The sequence below is a fragment of the Homalodisca vitripennis genome, chromosome 2 (genome assembly GCF_021130785.1).
Source record: "Homalodisca vitripennis isolate AUS2020 chromosome 2, UT_GWSS_2.1, whole genome shotgun sequence".
Taxonomy (NCBI): domain Eukaryota; kingdom Metazoa; phylum Arthropoda; class Insecta; order Hemiptera; family Cicadellidae; genus Homalodisca; species Homalodisca vitripennis.
In genome coordinates this window covers 109538848-109554073 of record NC_060208.1, presented here as the reverse complement: position 1 = coordinate 109554073, position 15226 = coordinate 109538848, and the positions used below count along the sequence as shown (strand labels likewise).

Genomic DNA, 15226 nt, shown 5'->3' with positions numbered 1-15226 from the left:
TAAAGTTTAGATTCCTTAGCTGCTGTGAATTGTTTGGCTTATATTACACAGTGTTTTCTATTGGTGGGGAAAGATATTGAAAGTGAGTGGGTTGGGCTTTCTAATTAATTCATATCCCATTCACAAATTTCAGGCAGTAATTTTAGGATATTAGGCTATTCAAGTTCTTAATTATTTGACTTTGAAATAGTTTTCAAAATCTTACTAAAATTAAAAATAGGAAACTCTGAACTACTGAACTCTGTTTAATTGCAATGCTCCACATAGTTCCGAAACAGAGTTTTTTTAATCTTAAAGTTAACATTTTTGTTAGGAACAGCAGTGACAATGTACAACAGTGCTTTCCATTGTAGTAGAATGAGAACTGGAATGGTAAAACAATTGTGACAATGACACATATGTCATAAAAAAGCTACCCCCACCTATGTTTCAGTTGCAACCAAGTGACAATAAGTTTCAAGATTCGTAATGAACACATGGTCATAAATTGACCATAGTATTACAATATTAAACATTAATACATTTATAACATTCCAATGTGTCTAGAACAACTTGTATACCTATAATTTAGTAAAATGGTCATAATTTTAAAAGTCCCATATAATAATTAACCTGTAATTATTCAAGGTTAGTAGTGAAACAACTTTGTGTTTTACCCAATACACTTTTGAAGTTAAACTTTGTGTTTTACAAAGTTTAACTTCAAACACTCTTACACGCTAGTCCCCATTATCTAGAAATAGGGAAATGTCTAATATATGGTTAATACATATCCAAATGCTTATCAATTTTGCCTATTAAATGTATTCTTTTGTATACTCAAATAATAAAGTACAAAAGGCTTAAGATTGTTTTTCTGAATAACTAATAAACATATAAACAAAAAATATGATTAGATGTGTATTAATTATACCTTAAAAATAAATCTCCCTCCCCATTTATTCTTCTTTTAAAAATTAAGCTGTTGTTGTGATTAATAAAGTTTAACATTGTTATTATGAAACTAAAATCAAGATCGCTGTCAGTATAGCCAGCTCTTATAGCACACAGAATTAATTATCTGTACTGTCTTTTTTTGTTTATTATGTACATTGTAATCCACGAAGTGCTGTGTATGTGTGGGAATTAGTAAATTTATTGATTTACGACCACCTAGAAGTAAACTGAAATGTGTGTCACACTGAAAATAAATCAATAACCAGTGCTATTCTCTGTCATTTCATCTGGTGATGCATGGTGTAGCATGCAGATATTGGCCACATAGTCAATCTATTATAATGTTCTTTGCCGTGCAGTTGAGTTTACTTTTCTTTTTCTCACTATTGACAAATTTCTTTTTTTCTTTGATTAAAATGGATTAGCTCTTTTGTTATTTAGTAAATTCTCTGAATACAATAGCATTCACTTCTTAAAAGAATATAAGTTGAAATTGCCTTGTTTGGAGGGTTTGTTTTAATCCTATGATAACTGATACCAGGTTTGGCTTTTTTATTTTTAGTATAGGTAAGATTTATTTTTTATATATATTTTTGGAGAAGCGAGCTACATCTTCTATAACTCAATTAGGATATGTTTTTTTGAAGGATGTCAGCCAAAGAGGAGTGGAAGAAAGGGGAATTTCAAGGATTGGTGATGCGTGGCTATGATCCTGATGGGTTTACGATGAAACATTCCGCTGAGGACAGTCAGGCCCCTGCTGGGTTCCTCATCGCCACAGTCACCAGGGCAAAATGCAACAACTACCATTCCAGGCTCGGTAGTCCATCCAAGCATTCCGCTCTGATCAAAGTAAGGATGGGTAGATAAGCCCAGATGACAGCCTCTCGAGCTGGTAGCAAAAAAAGCATTTCCAACAACGATGCAATACCAAAATTGTGGTCTCGATTCCAAATTAATTACAGATTCCTGTGTTATTTCTAACTTAAAATATAACACACTAAGTGGTTTCATTTTGTTATCACTAAAGCAAATCTGGCCTCTGATAGCGGCCAGCCATTCAAACCCGCCTTTAACCCTAGAGGTGGCATTGTAAATTCTCTGTAGTGGCACGGTGTTTTAGGCCAATTGTTCATGTATTTTTCTAATATATATTACTACGGGTACCTCAACTAATGCTCCAAACTTAACATATTATACACAATTTTTTTTTTATAAGAGAACACAGAAAAACATGTTCTACAGAAAAACAATTTTTTTTCTTGTCATAAATTTTTGTTGGGTAAAACAATTTAAAAAAGTAAAAAAAAATAAGTTTTATCCTTGGATTCTGTTTTGTACTTGACTTCAAGCATATAAAAAAAACAATTCTGATATATACATTTTATCTAGAATTTATTGGTGATATCAGAAATATATAGTTTATATGACTTTTAAAATCCATATTTACACTTTTTATGTTTTATTACGGAAATTTACTAACCCACTTATTTTTTATGCACAGGGGTAAGACATTAAGCCGATATATACATGTTGACATATAATGTATTCAATACCCTAAAACCATTTTTATAAATCATTTTGGTTATAAATCAACTAAAAAATAAATATAAACGCATTGATGTTATATACCTATATTTACAATATATACAAGTGTAGAATTCAGCTCCTCAAGCAGTTCAGAATAGCAGTTCTCTCAAGTCACTTAATCTATCTCTAAAGATTTCACTCATTTTATCACAAATTATTTTCAAAAACATGTATAATATACTATTATTTAGCTCATGAGTAATAACTAGCTGAAATAAACTCCAAACTATGGACTTGGAACAACACAAGAAAGTAAACAAATGTGCGAGCGGGCCAGATGTCTGTTGCACAACTGTTTATATATATATATATATATATCCATAGAGGATATTTATAAATAGTATAATAATAAAATATGTTATTATTGTAAAGTATAATTCTTCATCTTTCCAAATATATGATTTTTATCACAATCAGATTATATTTACTCCTTCAAAAATAACGTAATGAGACGCAATGTAATCGGGCCGGAATTCTGGAGCTGCCACTTAGATGACGGCCGACCGTGCCGTATATCCGGCGCCTGCCACTTCTAGGGTTAACCATGATATAAAAATTTTAAGATATGATATATTCTTATAGAGGGCGTATTTATGCAAGAAAGCAAATTATAAGGTAAAAAAAATTAGGAAAAATGTGTTTGTTTTCCGCTGAGTAATGGACGCTGTGTATCAAGCTAGAAAAAATTATAATTTGAGAAAAAATTGACATTTCATATTTTGAACCCTTTCAGTAACCTCCCATTTCGACCTCTATCTGACTTAGTGCGGTTGACGATAAGTTTCTATATTTAAAGAAATTCCTCTATAAATTTCAAGGAAAACCAGGTTGTGTGCTTATACAGTGCAAATCGGCTCTGAGCTTCGAGACTATAAGTTAGTTTTCTCATCTTTGTAAGTTACATTTCGTAAAATTGAACAAATGTTGTTAATAAATAATTATTGTTGATTAGTCACATCCATTTACTACAAGCAAGAAAAATTGAAAACACCTTTTGATATGTATAAATATTATTTCTTTATAATGAAATATATTCCATAACTCCTGGCTAAACATAATAATTTAAAATGGTTTAGGTTTTTTTGTTTTCTGAGTGTCTTTTCTCTATAGTCAGTTCTTAAATGAGTTATTGTGTTGCAGAAGGCACTGAAGAGCGACAAGTTCATAACAGAGGTGGAGGTGAAAATGCAGCCCTTAGACTTTGTATTGTCCCCGACAACACTTGTCATGTTTGTACAAGTCCTGGAGCCCCTGACGAGCCTGCGTCAGGTGGGGGTTGGTGGGGGAGTACAGAAGCATCCACCACCTCCCAGCCATGGGTACAGCGGTGTGCTACCCTTACTGTATCTGGACCTCATGACTATACGAGTGGTACTGCCCACCTCTCATAAAAAAGTGGGAGATCATCATCCTGATGTCCTCATCATTCAGGTAGCGTTGCACACTTGATTACACATTTATATTTTATTGTGAAACATCTTTGTTTTATATTATTAAATTATTTACTTTCAGCTAATATTTCAAAATATTGGATATTTGGTCCGTTATCATACAGAATGCTAATATAGAATTGACAGAAACTGTTCTGGTGGAAAACGAGAGAAATTTAAGTAGTAATGTGTCAGTTCCAGGTTCTTGACCATAACTTGTTTATCCATTTTAACATAATACGATTTGTCTAAAATGTGCGAGAAACCTAAGACAATAATATTATTTTGTTTTTAACCCTTTGAATGCCACAAGGCAAAAAATTTAGTACAAAAGAAATGCACTAGCAACTATATTGCAAGTCATATGCGAAAAATGCCAGGGAATAATAAGAAGTATTACCGGGCTTCCGGAAAAAACAATATATTTTTTTTATTTTTCATACTATTTTTATGAAACAGGTATTAAAATGTTTGTAGAAAATTGTATTACAATAAAATGTTACAAAACAAATGAAACAACATAAAATAATATTAGTTTTGGCATGTCAAAACCAAAAAATGTATAAAGCAATTTTTATTTTTTAGTTTTTATTTTTTTTTACAAATTAATAAGAAACAATTTTACTATGGGAAGAATTTTTTAAATATTCTTTATAACATTGTTAATGTGAAAAAAAATAATGGTTAACTTTTTTATATAATTACTATAGTTACATAACAATGCTTGAAATTATGTACATAATGAAAAAATCATTTTTCAGTACCGGTAACACAACACTAAAACAAAAATAATTAATGCATTACTTACATTTATCCTTTGGTTCTAAAGTATATCTAATATATGTTCTTCATATTTTCCCAAAAAATATGTACACACACACACACACACACACACAAGCGCGCGCACGCAATCACGCACACACGCACGCGCACGCAAGCACGCACGCACGGGAGATACCAATTTAACAAAATCATTTTAGAGATCCTAACCTCAAAACGATGTAAACACAACCATGTGACCGAACGTATTATTTTAGATATTACGCATACTATACGTAGCGAGTTGTTTACGCGCCAACGATGTTACGCGCCCGGTTGATCACCGCCAGCTGTTGTTGCTTCTATTATTCTGTGATTTTTTTTAACTTCACTAATATAAAGTACCATGTGAACTATTATTTATCTATTGCAGGATAGTTAACAAATAAAACAATATTGGTTGTGAAAAGAATTCATGAAAAATAAAGCGTTAAAAATTACGATAACAGACGGCGACGACGGATCGTCGCCTGGCACTTTTCGCACAGTAAGTCGGCGACGATCCATCGTCGCCGTGGCACTTTTCGCAAGGGTTTTTGGCGACGATGTATCGTCGCCGTGGCACGCAAAGGGTTAAAAACAATGTCTTTTACAAATAAAATTATTTAGAAAACTGTGATTTTAATTAATAAACATGCAATATAACATATTAATTTTTAATCTGTAACTCTAACACTAGTAATACATCCATATCAGTATCACTCTCAATGTTATCATTGTAGTATTAAATAGTGATATTTTCATTGAAATTGGTTTTTAAATATTTGTTATTGTAGTAATGTTATATAACATAAAGTAATAAAAGTATGTATTTTATTTGTAAAGAAATTTATTATTTATCATTGCATGTTCTACAGCCAACTTTTACTATCATATGCTATTTTGACCGCCCATATTTGTAAGCTAATTAAAGAAAATTAATTCTGCTAGGAGTATTAGTCCACAAAAAGTTATTTGTGGTTTTTTTCCTCTAAGACTACATTTGGTCCACTGTCAGGTTGGACTTAAAGTTGAATAAAGTACCATATTGTCCTAGATAAGTAAAGTTCATTAATCCATTTAGTTTTAGTTTTTTTCCCAGAGGTCAACCCCTGCTGAAGAACTGAAGAAGAAACGAGTTGTGATTTAGTAAAGATTATTATATGTGATGTAGCAAAGCCGTGTTCCAATGACAAATGTCAAATCACTACTGTATATAGTAGTTGTGTAAAATGAAAAAAAAAATCATTTATGCAATGTAATTAAAAGAATTATTGGTCATGGACGGTTTCCGATATCCGAAGGGTTCTGTGATCTCGTAGCAGAGATATGGATATTTGCGGAAATGTAGCAGAAGTTCATCCACAGTCAATTTGAAATTGTTATAGAGCATATTTTAAATTTTTTCAAGAATTTCCTCAGTCAAAATTGAAGGTATTATCATGCACAGACGTATGACCATTGTTAGACTGGTGATATTGCTTCAACACACTCGTACGATTGATAGCTTTATCACCATATGCAGTTTTCACCTTAATATAAACCTCAACCAAATCTTTTTCTCACAAAACTTATTGTAGCATTGACAATTCTCAATGAACTGACCTTGAACCGGTCTTATTGCGGAGAAGATGAATCAGGCTACACGGCAGTGTGGCCAGCATGTCAAAACAAAAATCTTCAGCTGTGAGAGCCTTAGTACAATTACTGAGTATACCTCATACATAAGCTTTCTAAGGTTCCATTAACATTTTATCATATTGTATAAAGTATATTTTTTCTTATTCAATGTTCTATTAGTAATATTTATTCTAGTTTGATGGAATGACAGCCAATCCTCATCCTGAGAACCCAATATGCCGTACTCCACTGAGGCCTGATATCTACCACAAAGGAGAGAAACAGAGGATCTTGAATGTTCCTGGATCTGAACTAGAGGATCGCCAGTACCAGTTTAATTTGAACAACTTGAAAGTTCAAACAGGTTATCATAAAATTTTGTTTGAATGTGTCATCATGTTTTAACTAACATAAGTCACATTTCTGATCATTTGCATTGCTGTAATGGGAAAAGTGGTTTTAGGGAGAAGTAGAATTTATTATGGGAAGGACATTGCTATCCTAGTGGTTCTACCTACTGGAGTCATTAAAAGTTCTTCTGATAATCCTAGTTATGACTGTCCTAAATCAGTAAATGATTATTCTGTTACAGCATTCTACTACACAAACTGAAAGCTTAAATTTTTTGAGAATACTTTTGTGCATAATTTTTGTTAAAACATCTGTCTTTAGGTGTTTTTGTCGAAATGACATTGTCCAAATATCATCCAATTTAGGTACTGATGAAAGACTTATATATGGAAATGTTCAAGGCAGATTATCTCTTTATGTTATCTCTTGGTGTTAGAAAGATGTAGCAGAGTGATCTGATAGCTGAATGGGTGGATGCAATCTAAGTGGTGCTGTGTTGCTACTGGCTGTGCAATAGTGAAGGATGCTATGCCATTACAAGCACTCTGTACTAGTGTTCAAAAGGACCACCACAATCAACTTTCCCACAATTGTGAAGTATGCAGTGTCATTTTATTTTTTTCCCCTAAGAAACTGCAACCAGTGGAAATTGATTGTAAATTGTGTTTAAGGTATGTAGAAATTAATTGTGTATCAAATGAACGAAACATATGTGGTGGAGATCTCTGTGGTTGTAGTAATAAATATTTAATATCCCAAAGTTTAATTGTGGTAAATAAATTTACAAACACCACTCCTAGATGTTAAATAAAAAAATATGACTTTGCCACGTTGCTGCCAAAATAGAGTAATAATGAACTAAATGAATTGGGAAAGTGTGGGGATGGGTCTAGTGGTTTGAACATTTTTTGTAATTTTGCATATGGACTTAATCATTTTAAAAAACTTTAAAATTTATGTTGACCCACATGCACAATGTCAGCATTTTGGCTTTACATTGGAGCTATAGTTGCAAAAAGGAAGATTAGAAGATTAATGTTCTATGATAAAAGAACATAAAGAGGTTAAAGTAGGACTCAAACTCGCCTAAAACAAAATTGCAATTTGATTAGCCATTTATCAAGACAACTTACATGTATGTGGTTTCATCAGAAGAATGATACCACAACTTATATCCATTTCAATGTGGAAAATAAAACTCATGAGAGATAATTTACTTGACTATTTACATATTTATTTTATATTACATTCAAAATAGATGTCTTGCATGAAAGCGCTAATTTATAATAGGAAAAATGTCAATTTTTGCAAACGAACAAGGTGCGTGAGATCATAACTAGTGAGTTGGTGATCGGCTACAAAGTTCAAGGGAGAAAAAATTACTACATGTGCCAATTGGATTATTATCCTACCAAGAATTTAGTTCCAAAAATATCAGAGTTAAATAATACTAACCAGTAATGAGTAAAAGGGTTGTGGAAATATGTTTATTTGCATTTTTTATGTACACCTTCGTAAACTTTTACTTTCATGTGCTCATTCATTACAAAGTAATCATTTATCTCATAATTTTGTCCACCATAATTTGATTCCAAGATTCAGTTCCTTGATTCTAATGATAATATTTCTGGTATAGTATTGTCTAAGAAAAGAAAGATGAAGTCTGTTGTAAGTAAAGAACAAAGATGTATACAGGCTTGTGGCATCAGCTGGAGGAGATATTCGTGCGAGAAGTAACAGTGTCATCACAACAGAACCCAGCCTTGGACTGGAACGAGGGGCGGAACCCCATGTTTCAAGTGCCGGCCCATCAACTGATGCACTCTCTAGTGAACGCTTTCAACCTCAGCATTGTCGTTGCACCAGCCATGTTCTACCTTAACAAAGATGTGGTCTGCGGTCATGCATGTGAGGTGGGATGTACATTATTAAATACTACTTTATGTACTCAGTTATAAGTACCCATAACATAAATTATAATGTTGAAGCAAGTTGCCTATATCAAAATTTACAATATACTGTAGCAATACCGAGGTTACAATAGCAAAATTGTTTATTTTATCAAAGAATTCCATTAAGCTTATTTACTTTAACAAATATTTACATAGCAATTGGAACAAATGCATATGGAACATAATGCTACCATGTAGTTTTTAATGCTACTTTCAATGACTATTAATTTTATGTGTAGCAGAAATATTGTCATTCGTTTGGAGTCTATAGAGATCAAAGGTAATTCAACTGTATAATATTTATTACATATCAGTTTTATACATGATTATTGTTTCTAGCATATGCTACATTTTCTGTCATTAGAACGCTGTCTTATATTTGCTACAATTAGCATTTTCTTTATGTATCTGTAAAATTTTTTTAAATTTTCTCTAACTTTATTTTTGTTATTGTGAAGGAATTGTTGTATTTAGAAATATGTAGATAATGTTAGTCACCAAATATTTTGAAACTCACTTTGATAATAATTCAGTGTTGCATTTGTAAATAATCGCATTTATGTATTGAATTAAAAAAAATAAGTTCAGCCTACTCACCTGGTACTCATGTGCTTAGTTTTTATTGTATTTAACTTATTGTGGAGAAGTATAGTATTATTGAAAGGTGTATTTTTGTTTCTTAGTTCTCTGGCCAACTGTACATGTTAAAATAATTAAATTCTCTATGTGGCCTCTGTAAAACACTCAAAAGTAATACTACATCATATTTTGTTACATCAATGATTCTATGACATAATATGTTGCTGAAAATAACATAGGTACTATTTTATTACATCTTAGAAATTTAGCTCCACATAGATAAGTGATATAGCAACATGGATTTGGTTTCAATCTGTTATAATTTCTCTACTAAATTACCAAGAGATACCAATGTAATCTGGTGCTACAGATAAACGCAGTGTCAGACTTAGTGGTGAGTGTGACCCTTGACCAGTTGACTTTGTGTGGGGTGTTGGCTGCGGAATTGCTGCGTGTGCTGCAGTCTACATCTCGCAGGCAGGGCTCTGGCTGTGGAAACGGCACTTCTCCCTCCCTCCTTCATCCCTTGCCCCCTCATACTCTGCTCGAGCATGACAGTGGCATCGAGTCTACAGACAGCGTGTCCTCACATGTCAAACAAGGTAGGAGAGTTCTTAGACTGATCTAGAATACTTTAAATGTTGTGTGAGGTATTATTGTGCTTTATTAATGCTAGTGCTGATAGTTAATTTACAATATTGAGTTACAAACAAATTAAATAAAAAGACAATCAAAATAACTGTTCAGAGTAGTCAAGTTAATGACTGATAAGACTGATTACATTTTTGATTTTTTAATGCCATTTATAACACTATCTGTAATACTTTTTTAACCATGAAAAATAGTCTTTCTGGCTCAGTTGGATGAAATAAGTATGTTTGGTGACAACTGACATATTATTAATTTACTTGTTATGGGATTGTTTACTTTATCTTTACTGATTTTTACCACTGTGAGTAGGGAATTTGAAACCAGTAGTGGTTGGAGATGTGTTAAATTAATATGTATTTTGTTTTTTCAAGTGGATCCCAACATTCCTGCAGTTCATGCTGTGTCTTCGTCTGGTTTCTCTCAGATCAGCGGGTTTGTCCACTCTTCCTTGCCCTCCACTATTTACCCCACACCTTTAGTTTGGCCCAGTAAAAGGTAAATGCATTATTACAGTAGTTGTGAAAAATACATAGTAAATACTGAGCAGGGAAGTGACTACTCTTGAGACTCTTGTAACAGACTGTGAGCTGTGTTACTGTAAGAAATAATAAATTAGTTAGGCCTAAACTGAATATTATTTTGTTAAGTAGTTAAAATTGCTTTTTAGTAGATTTGATTGACAGTAGTATCTCATTATTGTTATAATTCCCTTAAAAGTCTGGTTAAATAAGAAATGTTGTAGTAGGTATGAGATATATGTAAAACAAATCTAAAATCTGTTGTAATTTTCGGCTAACACATTATAGTTAAAAAAAGGATTTGATATAAAACACAAATAATTAAGCAAATCCGACAACAATTTAGCAAAAAAGTATAAATATGGACTAGATGGGAAAAAATACATAGGTGGAAAAGACCAGAGGGGGAAAATGTATTGGCTCAATTGCTTGTTAGGTAACAAATAGCACAATTAGAATGAAGCTATAATTTTATTTGGACACAAAAATGATTGAATTGTATTCGTATTCGAGTATGAAAAAAGTTTGAGTAATTTTGTAGGAAAACAAAGAATTTGTATTAAACAGGTCTTACTTTAAGTTTCCAGTGATTTACTATAGAACTGATCATAGTTCAGTCACTTTTGTAAGCTTTGCAACATTATTTCAAAAGAAACAACATCAATGAACATTGGAATGTTAAACAAAGGAATATACACATACTTAAAATATGTTGTACATAACAACTGTTAACAGTGTGGCACTTGTCACTCAGCAAAATTATTCCCGGTTCACTCTTGCTTATATGGCACTAATTCAACAATCAACAGCACCACTACAGTTTACTAGTTTATATATTTCTTGCATTTACAGTAGCTGAGCGAACTAAAATGAAATTGCTAGCTGAAAGTATATAGAAAATAAAACAACGGTGTAAAAATAATGCAGATTCTAGCAATAAATTGTGTTTCTAAAATCTATTCAGGCGTCATAGCGTGAGCAAACTCCATCAATATGTTGCTTCTTTGTTTGAAGTTTATATTTCAATCTGTTGCTAATGTGATATGATTATGTTGAAAACATCAACAATATTTTAAAATGTGACAAATATAATTTCATAGTTTTTCAGTGATTAAAATGTAGTATGGACACAGTGTTACAAATGAGCACATTAAATATTTTTCAGAATTTCAATAGACTTTATGATTATTTCTATTTCAAACTGACATGCCACCACATTATCCTCAAAGATAATGAAGGAAACAAGTCAGGTCGATACTCATTTAGTAATGCAAGCCAACCTGTTATCTTTATTACGTCACACATCACACATATCAACATACATCACAATTACTCAGTTGAGACAAGCGTGGAACTAGGCTGTACGTTGCTCTATTGGAGAAAAACAATCAGTATTCTTGTGTTACGTTTCAAGCAACTCCACTCTGACAAACAGAGCCTGAATGTTACCTGTAAAGTTCAAACTGGCCAAAAAGTTGAACCAGAGGAGAATGGAGTGGAGAGAGTTGCGATCTCTACTAAAACAACTGAATGTTTCTTTTTTCCCCTGTAACTGTAGTAATAAATTGCTCCATGTTTCATGACAAACAATTGTCTCATCATTTCATCAGCTGAAATAGTACAGTTTGGGTTTCTACTATCTTACTAATAATTTAGTGCTCATCGTTAGTACGTCAGGGTGTGTCGCATACAAGTATCAAGGCCTTATAAATATATACTAGCCACAATAACTTATGGCTTACATACGGTAGGTTAGCGGAGACTAATCAGTTTAAACAGTTTTAATTTCAATAAAAATGCAATGGATCAATACAATACCCCAATGTATATTTTGCAGAACTCACTAACAGTGTGAAAATATCCTAATAATATTATAAATGCGAAAGTGCCTTTTTAAGTGTGTTTTGCTTTCAACCGATTAGTAAACTACTCAACCGATTGTACTGAAATTTTATGTGGAAATTCATACAGTCCCTATAGGGCTTATTCTTATTTCGAATATCCCTCCAAGCTACGCCCCACTGGTCTTTAAAGTACGAAAAATCCCATCTTGGTGTCTAAAGTTATGACATTTAGCTTGTTCAATGTAATCAACTGTTCTGTGCAAACATTGTTTTATGACAGCAGAACTATTTGTTTAACACGTTCACAACAACAGCTTATTTCCACATCTTTTTATTTCCCGTCAAATTTTTTAATAATAATAGCAAAAACCGTAATAGATTTTTACATTAAATATTTAAGTATAATCAAAAAAGTATATAAACTTCATAATTTTGTACAAAAAGCATTATTTTAGTATTTTTTAATGTTTCTTCATGTATCCCAAGTGGTACCTAAAAAATTAATTTACCCTAAAAATGACTCAATCGGGCGCACAAAGCGTTTTTCAAAAATCTGGTATGTACCTGATTGGGTGCACAATGACAGTAGTTGTGAGAGATCGCATGTACCTGATGGAATACACGTCATCATGAACATGTTAATTAACTTAATCACTATTTATTTACATTTATAGTGTGTAAATTCTCTAAGGATTTACCATTACTTTTCATGCTGTTTTTAGATTTCATTTATTTTAGTTTGAAGTCTATTAGTAGGGGCAACAAGTGTATTCTTCTTAAATTTCGATTTGCTGGCATACGGTTTGCCATTGTCACTTGATAAAATACCGCTAATACCTTCAGTCTGGCTGCTCACAGCTGAGTTCAAATTCACAATGTTCCCCCGCAAAACACCTAATTGCTTACTTAGATCCTTATAGTTTTTTGACAAAGTAATTATTTGTTCAGTCAAAATTCTCATTTTTCCGAACAACTTAATTCATCACGATCGATTTCACTTCCAGTTTGAACAGCTACACTTATCATAACTGGTTTTGAGGTTACCCTGCACTTGTTGCACTTCAACAACGCTTGTCCTTCTAATTCACGGAAAAGATCGTAATGATCATTACTGATTCCCACACATATACTATGATGCCATAAATTACACTCTCTGTCACAGCGAAGAGCTGAACTATTTTTAGAAACATTCTTTCCGCATGTACCACACTTATGCATTTTACCACTAGCCACCATTTTCATTTTATCTCATCCCACTATCCACTCATTGAATAAGTAAGTATTCATCTACTTTATAGAATGTTTAGAGTTTGACTCTGAAGAGTCCCTTTGAAGCAGTCAGCAGTAACTATGCTGGATGAAAGTTAACTGGATTGTTCTTTTGAACTAAAGTACAAATTCCAACTCTAAATTATATAAAATAATAAAAATATTGTTCAGTTTATAAAGAAACAAACACAAATAGTGTCACTGTTAATGTAATTTTAACTGCACATATTTAGCAAATATGAATTATTAGGTATATAAATCTTAGTACTTCATATTTTTAGTAAAAGTTACTATCTAACTTTTACTAAAATATAAAAACTGTTATAAAACATATCTTAGTTGTCTTTTGACAAAAGTAGGCTTTTCTGATCTCGATATATATTTTCTTGATCGGGAAACAAGACACAATCAACTATGGAACAAAAAATACAAAGAATGAAGTAAATTACAATAGGGCCATATACATTTACTTTATGATGTATTTTCTTGATCGTAGCAAGAAGGCATCTCAACATTGGCATTGGAAATACAATTCACACAAACCAGCAGTGCTCATACATGTGCAATGCCTACTAAATTGCATGCAAAGCAGTGGGTAAGTGCTAGCAGAGCAGATATAAAACACAAAGTAGTCTTACTTTTACTATAAATTTAAAGACTCGTATGAATCATACCTTAGTTGTCTTTTGACAAAAGTAGGTTACTCAAAGCTGTATACATACATATTTATATACATGTGTGTGTGTGTGTGTTTTCTTGATCAGAAAAATGGCAAAATCAACTATGAAAAAAAAAATACCAAGACCCCAGAGTAAATTAGAATGGCCATAAATATACACTTTTTAACATATTTTCTTCATCATGACAAGAAGGTATACTCAACATTGGTGTCGGAAATATAATTCACTCAAACCAGAAGTGCTTATACAGGTGCAAAATCTACAAAATTGTGTACAAAACTACAGATAAATGTTAGTTTACTATATAAAAGGAGGAAGTTAGCATCATTATGTTGTTAAATATTGTAGATATTGAAAACTATTCAAATATTTCTAGGTCTGTAGTTCCATATGAGTTGCTGATCACAGGCAGTGCTCTGTCGTTCTCAATATTTGGAGTGGAGTATGGGGAGCCGCCAACTTATGAGCCATTACTACACACTCATGTTTCCCAACCTCACGCCTTCCTCTGTCGTAACACTGACAACATCGTGTCTTGCCAGGTACTGTACTTTTGTTTATTTAAGTAACTATCATTCTCAGTATTTGTAATGGCTTATCCTACTAATTTTCAGCATATCACTATCTAATTTTATTCCAAAAAAGTCCTCAACAAATGGAATAGAATAAAATAACATTTAAATTCTAAAATTGTTAATAAAATAAAAGTGGAAATTCATTTTAATGATCTTGCAAATGCTATCATAGTATTAGAACTCAGTAGTTACATTTTGTTCGGAACATTTTTCACTGGTGCTACAGACAGCGTCGTCTAAATAAATATGATCTGACAAAACTTGTTTAAACTTTATAATGACGTATTGATTAAACATTTTTAACACTTGTAAGGGACATGTAATTTTTAGTATACAAAAATCATGACTCAAGAACAGATCATTATAGGAAAGGAAGTCTCGCATTACAAATTGAAACAAATATCCTCCAGATAGAAGTGGATATCCACATCTG

The 15226-nt window shown here is 32.3% G+C and overlaps 1 protein-coding gene across 2 annotated transcripts in view; it reads left to right on the top strand.

Moving 5' to 3' along the window:
* The window catches only part of LOC124354569 (vacuolar protein sorting-associated protein 13B), a 143586-nt gene that overhangs the window by 58101 nt on the left and 70259 nt on the right, over window positions 1-15226 (top strand). For both annotated transcript variants that reach the window (XM_046805123.1, XM_046805124.1), the window contains exons 24-30: window positions 1584-1788; window positions 3667-3957; window positions 6570-6738; window positions 8421-8638; window positions 9627-9858; window positions 10279-10402; window positions 14595-14760. In XM_046805123.1, coding sequence (XP_046661079.1) covers window positions 1584-1788; window positions 3667-3957; window positions 6570-6738; window positions 8421-8638; window positions 9627-9858; window positions 10279-10402; window positions 14595-14760 — 1405 coding nt within the window. The remainder of the gene's footprint in view (window positions 1-1583; window positions 1789-3666; window positions 3958-6569; window positions 6739-8420; window positions 8639-9626; window positions 9859-10278; window positions 10403-14594; window positions 14761-15226) is intronic.